Genomic DNA, 10,701 nt, shown 5'->3' on the forward strand with positions numbered 1-10,701 from the left:
ACATCTCAAGACGAATAAATGAAGTCTTTGGCTAAGATAGTAAAAACATCAAAGAACAGTTCTTTGATGATTTCTGAATGCATCATTACTAACTCGGATCACCACTTAGGGTTTGATGGTTGGTCACGCGCTTAGTCTTCCACGGAACATAAGCAGAGGGGGGACTATATATAAATAGTAAGCAATGAAAAACAGGTTCTACAAGCGAGTCAATACACTCATTTGTATCTTCTATAATAAGAGCTTTAGCTTGGCAACCCACGAACATGTAAACTTGAGTTATTGATTGGGTTAAATAAATATGTCATTAATTTATCTATATGGTGATATATACATATATTTAATTAGGAAGGTAAATAAATGTTATTGAGCCATTATGGTCATCAACTGTTGGGTTCTCATGTCTTGGTTCAATGATAGAAAAAAAAACATCTTTCTCTATGCAATGGAAGTGATTTCCCCCAAGAGCACCCACTCTCTGTCCTAAGTGTCGCCACACTAATAACTGTTGGGTTCTAAAGGCCTAGATCTGGATGAAGAAATCGAAACGAGTCACAGCGGAAGACTTGAATGGAATCAAACGACATCATTAAAACTATACAACGAAGTACCTTTGCACGATTTGTACCTATGATTTCTTGGATCCCGGAGCGAGACGAGTCAAATTGCTCAAGTGTCCAGCCTCTATATGTATCCATGCGATCCTCGGCACATCAAATCTCCTCCTTCTCTTTGATGAACCCCATTCTACCTCCACCATCGTCGTTACGATGTTCCGATCGCATCAAGCATGGAGAGGGGGTGTAGGGAGACTGGAGAAGAAGGGGGAGGCCCTAAACAATTCTGGCCTAGGTGAATTTCATTCAGGGCATTCCCCTATTTATATTACGTGGGTATTTTTCTTAAAAACCCCTAAAACTTAAGTATATCTTCCAACGTCTAAAAGACCTTTTGTGTGTAACCCTCTAGGCCCATGTATCAGTCTAGTTAATGACTCTAGTGGCCCAATAACCTTTATTAGCCTTCCAAATTAATTAACTATATCATCATATAGATTGATTAATGTCAGCTCGATTTAACCCATTCAATAGGTCGAGTCTCCAACACGTGGGGTGCCAAGCTTCACCTCGTGTTCTAGAAGATACAAAAGAGTGTGTATCGACTCATTCATGGAACCTATTCATCATCGGTTATCGTGTATGTATAATCCCTCATCCACTTGACGCTCCTTGGACGACTTAGGGTATGGTCAACTGTCAAACCCTAATCGGTCATCCGAGTTAGTACTGATGCATTCAGAAATCATTGAAGAACACTTCTCTGATATTTCATTGCCTTGGCTAAGGACTTCATCACATCGTCTTCCGTGAGCTATCACCTCTTATACCGAGGGTGGAAGATTCCATCTTGACCACTCAATCGTCTTTGTGAACTTCTTGATGTACCCAAACTAAGACCGTTTAGAATCCCATGATTAGAGACTCGTTGGCCATAGTCAAAGTACAACCGTCTGTCCACAAGACGTCTTTGGTGTCTCAGGTCTAAGGACCATTTACACAATCGTGACGTAAATCAACCTGATTGACAGTTTTGTATAATACCATTCAAGGATTCGTACAAATCAATTTAGTAAATCTTTCCACTAAAGAGCACCCACAATCTAACCTTAGTGTCTCCACACTAATGGCTACGGGACTGGCGATACTCATCATATAAGTGAGGCTAAATAGTGCTATTCTATCAGGATACATTGATGTCCTTCTTACATATCCGTCGAATAGGAAATGTTTAGAATGCATGCTTAAAGACTAGTGATCTCCGTATTACGATCTCATCATAGTTCACTAAGTCCGATCATGTATTCATGGACTTCATTATAAGAATCACACGTGCACTATAATGAATATGTTGTATTAATGAACATGGAATGAGATGTTGAATGTGTGGTTGGCTTGCCATCCAAATATATTTCCATCAATAATTGTAGGATCAACTGTACTTATTGTATAAGTAGGATTTAATAATTTTATTCTATCTGGATAATTCGATGTCAATCTCGACTATCCATCAAATGGGAATCTTTAGAATATATGTTTAAAGACTAGCGATCACTGTATTATGATCTCATTTCACATATTCATGGACTTCATTATAAACATCACACTGGAATAATAATGTAATAATATTTTATTCAATGAACTTAAATAAAAACATGGTAGTGCGATTTGGCTTGACAACTACATAATATCCATCAATGTCCCACTCGGACTAAAGCCAATCACCCTTTTTCAACAATCTCATTGTCTCACAGTGGCACTCAAAGACTTCATAAGCTAGTGGCTTAGTTAATGGGTCTGCAATGTTGTCGGTTGATGGAACCCTTTCCATCATAATTCTCCTCGAGCAATGAATGTCGTTTGATTCTATTCACTGCATGAATAAATTTAGTTTCATCCAAATCAAGGCCATAAAACCCAACACATAATATAGGTAAATAAAATATGTAACAAAGAGAAGATGAAAACAAGATTAATAAAGGGACAGATTAATGAGAAGAACCACATGCGGAGACAATGGTCTTTTTCCCCACAATCTCAACTCCTCAAAAACTTTTAGCTTGTGGAAGTCTCTCTAATGCATCTCAAGTGTGAGGTGGATCCTCCTCTAGCTCTCCATGGAAACTTCTACGGACTCCCTTCTCTAGAATGGTCTACATCCTTCTATGAAGCCTAGAAGGTTTTATAAGAGTTTGGAAGACTTGTTAGAAGTCTAGAACATCTAGAAGTAGATCTAGAATAATCTTCTAGGATAGTCTATTAGCTTTTGGAATACTCTTTTTGAAAAATGCCAAATCAAACCTCATATGGATTTAACTAGGTTGCACGTAGAATCAATCAGTGTATTCAATTTTCCATTCATATATTGAATAGTTTCTTTGTTAACCATTATTTATACCTTTAAACCATTGACACAACACTTACCCTACTGAATTTTTTTTTGAAATAGATGCCATGTAATATTCATTTCAAATTCATTTCATGCTTTTCCTGGGAGCTTTCACATGTTCGGCCATGTCATATTTTATAATGCACTATTCTCATAATAGAAATTCGTGTTAAAATGTTGTTTGATTCGTCTCATTGGTTCTATGAGAAAAATTGCATATTTATCTTTTAAGAATAGCTTTTAGTTCATATCTGTTGAAAACTCTCTTTGACTTTGAATAGTAAACGTGACCCGACCATGACTAGACTGGACATGTCCTTGATTGGACTGAGACCTGGTTAAACTTGAGGTCTTGGTTTAGGTTTTTGCTGAAATGATAGCAAGATGGGATCATTCACTAATTTAATCGACGGTAAAATAGGATTAAAACCTTTTCAATCTACTTTTTGTTTACTTGCAGGAGAAAATTTTGCAGTTGGCTGCCTTAACAATGTCTAGCCAGGACCTCTTAAATTGTATTCAAAGTAAAATATAAAAGATTATGTCTAAATCCAGTCCTATTGTATTTTTAAATTGAAACATATGGATCTTCTTCTCCTTCTAGTTTTTCCATTCCCTTATTCCCTGGATAATTAAATGGCTTGTCAGTTTTAATGCAAAGATGCTGGAATAGAAGGAAGTCACGACATCCATCCAAGGCAAAACTTTGGCTATTAGTGACCCTTAATGTCATTCAGTAAGGTCCACTTATAATTTAATCAACTTATAAAACAGAACAAATCTCTTTTATTATAAGTTTATTTCAAGTTCACGCGTCCTAATCACCAACGAGTATAGTTCAGGGACGCAGACAGGATGATTTTTTCGTCCCGGGAAAAAAAAATCATCCCGTCCGAGGATATGGACGAATTCCGGGACGAACATTCGTCCCGGGGACCACGGGACGGGATGGTTTTCGTCCCGTGGGACGAAAAAACTGTCCGTCCGGAGGTCTAGGACGATGGACAGACGGCTGTGGACGAAAAACCGCCGAATTCACATCTGACGGTTGACATCTCGCCACCTGGCCTCACTATGACAGTTTGCATTAAGGTCCTTGTGTTTTTTTGCACATGCAAACTGACGCCGCTCAGAATAATTGTATATATGTCCATTTGCATTCTCTCTCCTCCATATTTCCCTTAAAATACTTAGAAAAATCAATATTAATATTTTAAAAATATAAAATGGGTTTTTTCATCCAGGATGAATTTCGGGACGAAAATTCGTCCTAGGAGGACTGGACTGGACGAAAAACCGTCCCGAGATTATTGGACGGGACATTGTTTTTGTCGGCAGATGAAAATCCGTCCCGTCCTTCGTCCCAGAGCTAACATCGGACGTAGGCCGGGACAAAATCCGTCCTTCGTCCACGTCCGGGACGATCCGGATCTATACCAACGACAGTCATCGTCCATCGTCCGTCCTGTTCACGCCTGGGCTGATGACGGATAACGAATTGCCACGTGGCTCCTTGCTAGCCGCTCCTTTTGAACGCGTTCCCGGCTGCTAAAAGCCGTTGCGGTTCGTTGACCAGAGGTGAGCTGGCAACAAATAAGTTAACTTTTATCTGACCCCGTACTATATATTACTTTTGAAAAGCCCCTACTTTTATCGATTAATTTTCTTCCTTTTACATGGGGGCGGATATTATAGGAAAAAATTTCCAGGGGCGATCAGTGAGCTATTATTTTCCTTTGGGTATTCCTAAACTTGAGAGAGAAAATATATAGAGAAAGGTCAGAGGTAAAGGGGTTCTTTTCACGTTCTTTGAAGTCTTTGCGACGTCTGAAAGTCCGCGCTGAAGATTTCTCCCTAATCGTAGTATCTGATCAATAGCCTTCTCGTTTGGCTTTTGTTGTTGTTGTAGTTGATCTTGTTCTTGTTCTTGTTGTAATTTCTTCTTCTTCATCACCATCTTCTACGTCTGCTGCTGCTGCTGCTGCTGTCGCAGCTGCTTATTCTTGCTCTTGTTGTTCAATTTCTTGCGGCAATTATTGGGAATCAAGAAGGAAAGTCGATGGAGAGTGGAGGCGCGGATCGAGCTCATGGGGGACAAGGACAGCTGACCTATGATGGCCGATACGTCCGGTATAATATTTGCGGCAACGTCTTCGAAGTTTCAAGCAAGTACGTTCCTCCGCTCCGTCCACTCGGCAGGGGCGCGTATGGCATTGTCTGGTAGAAACACAATTCTTTGTTTTTTCTTATGAATTTCTTGTTTTCTTCCCTCGCGCGCTTGTTCCAACTGATCTATCTTCCTTAAGATTTATTCATGCCTTGGCCTGAACATCTAGATCTGCGCGATCAATTTTTTTCCTCTTTCATTTTCTTACTATACTCTTGTGCAGGCACTTTCTTTGGTTGGAGTTTAACTTGAATCAGTAGGCTGATACCTTTTCTACTCTTAACTCATTCTCGTTATGCGGCAATTTATCAATAAAATTATCAGTGGTATTTGAATTATGTAAGCGCAAAATTTCTTTCAAACTTTCCGTGTTAGAAAACATAGTTAAGGGAGAGGATCTGATAAATAATGCGCAGGGCGTTTGAAAATTTTCATTGCTGCGAATGGAGGAGTCGACGATTAATATTTTAAAATTTTAATTAGTGTAATATTTTGGACAGATGCTTGTCTTTGTGTGTTTTATGAAAAATTTACTCTACCTTTATTTTGTGTGTTTTGAGTCCTGCCTTCGCCCTGGACAGCATGTCTCACAAATGTATAGCACGTGCTATAGAAACTAGAGTTTTACTTTTTGTTTTGTAGGATAGTTATATGGTTTTCCATTAGCGCTTTGAAATTTCCTTTTTAGAGAAGTTGATAAACTATGTCGTTTTCCTGTCTTAAGGAAATATTCGATTAATATTTCTTTCTGTGGGCACGAGATTTGTACTGATTGGCTTATTGTGACAATAATATTCTGCAGTGCTGCCGTTAATTCTGAGACGCGGGAGGAGGTTGCTATTAAGAAAATTGGAAATGCGTTTGATAATAGGATCGATGCTAAAAGAACTCTAAGAGAAATAAAGCTGGTCCGCCATATGGATCACGACAACGTGAGGATGCCCCTTTTTCCCACTCATTAAGTTTTTCGAATTTTGTTTTTATTCAGATAATTTATTTATCATTCCACATACATGACTTTTTCATCGCCAGAGTCTATCTTCAAATATTTAAGTTTGATAGACTTATGCTATATCATTATTTTTTATTTTCATCTCTTTTGCCCCATTATTTTTCAACCATTCCAGATCCAGGACTCTTTTGTTTCCAAAGTCTCTCATTGAATATTATCTCTTCAATTTGTTGGATATATTTATTGGACCTGATAATATTTGAGACCACCGTGCAGATCATTGCCATTAAAGATATTATACGCCCTCCCAGAAGAGAGAACTTCAATGATGTTTACATCGTCTACGAGTTAATGGATACTGATCTTCAGCAGATAGTACGGTCCAACCAGCCGCTGACAGATGAACATTGTCAGGTGCTTTGGCAGAATTTTTTCTTTATTTATTTTCACCCTTATATTAGAAACTGCCTTTTCCAATATATTTTTACTGCTTTATGAAATCATCTTATAATGGAAAATAAAAACAGAATATTAGATTGTTCAATAAAAAAGCAGAATATTAGAGACGTGTTTGTGTTTTGGATAATTTTCCTGCATGGCTTTCTGATAAGGTCCTCCGACACCCACTGTATCCGAAGAATGAGGCCAACAGATCTGACAATAAAGCCTTCAAGAATTCTGCAATATCTAGTCGAAGACAAGGATGAAAAGTATGGAACGTCCAGTGAGAGGTTGCGAGAGGAGAAGAGAAATGTATAGGGAAGAATGCGGAGCTAGGCCGAATTGGCTTTGCTCATCGAACAGGGGATGATCTCCTGATCTCTGGCCGATCGCTCCGGCAACTCTGATTTCAGATTGAAGAATGTGAACTGTTTTTTGAACTTGAAACCCCACTTCCTCCTCTTTATTTCAAAATCCACACGTGTTTCAGTTATAGGCATGTGTGGTGTTCTTCATCTTCTGCCTTCTCCGGTAAATCCTCTGGAGATTCTTATGATTTTCTTTCTTCGCATGAACATTACCAGATCTGTCTGGAATTCTTATTCTAATTTTTTACTGTATAGAAGAAGATCCCTTTTCACTGCTTTTATATATATATATTTCAATATTTTTTCTAGTTTATTCAATCAAAAGGAGAATACTGGAGTTGCATTGGAAATTTTCCACCAAGGCTTTTATTTTTCAGTCTAATTTAATCCAAACTGACAATGTGCAGTTTCTCTCTTTTCTTCTGTGCAGTATTTCTTGTACCAACTCTTACGAGGACTGAGATATGTCCACTCTGCCGGTGTTCTGCACCGCGACCTCAAGCCAAGTAACCTATTCCTGAATTCCAATTGCGACCTTAAAATTGGCGATTTTGGATTAGCAAGGACAACTACCGAGGCAGACTTGATGACCGAGTATGTTGTTACGCGTTGGTATCGCGCTCCTGAGCTGCTGCTAAACTGTTCTGAATACACGGCTGCCATTGACATTTGGTCAGTTGGATGTATTATTGCTGAGATAGCCCGCCGGGCACCACTCTTTCCTGGCAGAGACTACGTCCACCAGCTGCGACTTATCACCGAGGTGTGATCTGTTTACTTATCGTTCAGATCTTTAACTCTCATCTCAATATTTTCCTTAAATATGTATAAATTATTATGTTAAACAATAAAGTTTACTCTTTGTTTCACAGTTATCTTATTTCAAATTAACAGTCCCGGCTGACTTCACCGGCGTCGGCCTAAAAATCCATCAGTTATGAAAAAATGATTTCCTTCCTCCATATCACTGGTGAATTAGTATAAAATCGTATAACGCTTAATATATGAAATTAAACAAATCTACATTATTGATGCCTTGTGCATAAATATAAGTTTTCATTTGATGTTGCAACTGGAATGAAGTAAAGAATCAAATGGTCAAAATAAAGCCTTTGTTTAGACGCTGAAACCTTCATCATGCTTTTGTTTATGAGCTGGGTTTATTTCTAATGAATATTTTAGTTAAAGTATTACAATAAAATATCTGAAGTGGATTCCCTTTTGCATCCAGCTAATAGGATCGCCAGATGATTCCAGTCTTGGGTTTCTCCGAAGTGACAATGCTAGGCGATATGTCAAGCAGCTTCCGCGCTACCCAAAGCAGAACTTTTCAGCTAGGTTTGAAATTTTTTCTTGTCATTTTCGCAGGTGGCTAATTGATTTAAGAACCAGAAAATAATTAAGTTGAAATCTTTAACCTTTAAATCATCTTTCTTCTTCATTCTCATGATTTACTTCGTTACCTGCTTCTGGATCTTCATCTCTGTTTACTTTCTAACTTTCAGATTTCCCCAAATGTCCCCCGAAGCTGTTGACCTCCTCGAGAAAATGCTTGTGTTTGACCCAAACCAGCGAATAACAGGTCAACTCTTGGTTCTATCTCTCTCGAAATCATTTGTGTCATGACATTCTCTGTTTCTATCTAAACTATTCACGCACAGCTTTCTCTATTTATATCTAGAACATTTGGCTCATGTCATTCTCTGTATGATTCTTCACACACAGCTCTCTATTTCTATCTTAAAAATTCCTGTCATGTTTTTTTCTGTATTTCTTTTTTATGCACGGATATCCTTATCTCTCTGAATCATGTGTGTCTTGTTACTCCCTGTATGGATTTTTTATGCACAGATATCCTTATCTCTCTGTATCATGTGTGTCTTGTTACTCCCTTGTATGGATTTTTTATGCACAATTCTCACTATCTCTCTGTAACACACTCATGTCGTGTCATTCTCTGTATGATTATGTGTGCTGAACTCTCTCTCTCAATCTGAAATATTTGTGTCATGTTATTCTGTGTATGACTGTTTGTGCACAACTCTCTCTCTAAATCATTTGTGTAATGTCATTCTTTCTACAGTTGAGCAGGCTCTCTGCCACCCATACCTGTCATCACTCCATGACATAAATGAGGAGCCGGTCTGCCCGCAACCGTTCAGTTTTGACTTTGAGCATCCGTCAATCACCGAGGAAAACATCAAGGAGCTCATATGGAGGGAGTGTCTGGCCTTCAATCCCGAGCCGAGTCACTAGCTATCCTCCATATTTATGGTATGCTCTCACCTCCTGTTAGTTTCTTTTCACTGTGAAAAATATGTAAGGTAAAATCCAGCCTCTCGCTGCTCTTTAATAATCATATACTGTCCATCATTCTATCAGCTAGATGAGGTGTGTTTTGGTCATTTCCTTAAATATTTTTATTTTGAGTACTTTTTGTTAGTTATTTTCACTATGAATATCAGAAAACCCCTCCCGCTACTCCTTTAAGAGCCTTGTACGATCCCCAATGAATCTAGGGTATTTATGTCATTTTACCTGCTAGGGGGTATTTGGTATGAACCTTCATGGTTTGTATTGTACAAGGAAGTATGCGAGATGGACGTCGCCAGGAGAAAGACGAGAGGCAGGTGAATGGATGTCGCTTAGGAGGGTAATGGGGTGGACACTGTCGGAGAGAAGATAACGGCGAGAGGGACTTCACCCGAGAGTCAAACAACATCACTTCTTGATGTTTTTTGTCTGCCCTATTTAAAAGAAATACACATGAGCCAAATAACAAAAATGCCCCTAGTTGGCTAATGTCGAAACTAACCCTAGATATGTATGGGGATCGTATCAGTACTTTTGTTAAAATCAGTGACGAACTCAAACGTTTGAAGTACCTCTTGATACAACCCACAACCTCTATAGGGGTATTTCCATTATCTTGACCGAGTAACGGTCTTTTGGTCATTTCATTATTGAATATTACCCTTTAAATAGTGTTAGATGCTTGTTGCATCTATCCCCTTCCCTTCCCCAGATCACAGAAAGCCCTCTCTTTCTCAATAGGAACTTCAAAGTTCCCATCTAAACCAAAATATGTATTTTGTTTTTTTTCCCTCGGGCTTCAGTTAAGGCATGCAAATTGTGTGTATTTATGGCAAAATAATTTATCCTGGCATTTTTGGTCAAGGATTTATTCATTTACATCGAATTCAGGCCCGTTGAACAGTATTTATGCATGGTGCTCTGGTGGTGACCTAGCCTTCTGGAAGGTCCGGGTTGGTTTTTATATTTGAAACTTATGTGGATTATTTTGGTGGTGGATGTCTGTAGAACTGAAGAACTTGGGTCAGGTTTAGTGTCCACTCCCTTTTTATCCCTTTTCATCAGATTATTGGGGTGATAAAATCCTATGTATGCAATAATGAGCTTATTTGCTGATTGTAATGACATGATGTCTGGTATATTTACCCTGTGTACTGGGTAGTGTTTTGCTCTCTTCCTCTCTCTCTCTCTCCGTCTCCTCTATCTCCCTCTCCCTCCCTCTTTCTCTCTCTGTCTATATTTGGTGGTTGAGACTTGAGAGTGCTGACATTGACTCTCTCTCTCCCCCCTCGCCCTCCCTCTCTCTATCTCTCACGTTCTCCCCTTCTCTCTCTCTCTATCCCTCGTTCTTTCTCTTTATGTCTATGTTTGGTGGTTGAGACTTGAGAGTGCTGTCATTGACTCTCTCTCTCCCCCCTCGCCCTCCCTCTCTCTATCTCTCACGTTCTCCCCTTCTCTCTCTCTCTCTCCCTCGTTCTTTCTCTTTATGTCTATGTTTGGTGGTTGAGACTTGA

General features: G+C 38.9%; 1 protein-coding gene across 1 annotated transcript; it reads left to right on the plus strand.

Annotated features, from left to right (window-relative positions):
- Positions 1-4,737: 4,737 nt before the first annotated feature.
- MPK4 (MAP kinase 4) lies at positions 4,738-10,360 on the plus strand. The gene is made up of 8 exons (XM_078585725.1): positions 4,738-5,166; positions 5,916-6,045; positions 6,342-6,479; positions 7,305-7,637; positions 8,106-8,212; positions 8,380-8,456; positions 8,958-9,148; positions 10,079-10,360. Exons 1-7 carry the CDS (start codon positions 5,006-5,008, stop codon positions 9,128-9,130), a joined length of 1,119 nt encoding a protein of 372 aa, XP_078441851.1. The 5' UTR covers positions 4,738-5,005; the 3' UTR covers positions 9,131-9,148; positions 10,079-10,360.
- The last annotated feature ends 341 nt before the right edge of the window (positions 10,361-10,701 follow it).

Source organism: Wolffia australiana, chromosome 14 (assembly GCF_029677425.1).
Source record: "Wolffia australiana isolate 7733 chromosome 14, ASM2967742v1".
In the NCBI taxonomy this organism is placed as follows: domain Eukaryota; kingdom Viridiplantae; phylum Streptophyta; class Magnoliopsida; order Alismatales; family Araceae; genus Wolffia; species Wolffia australiana.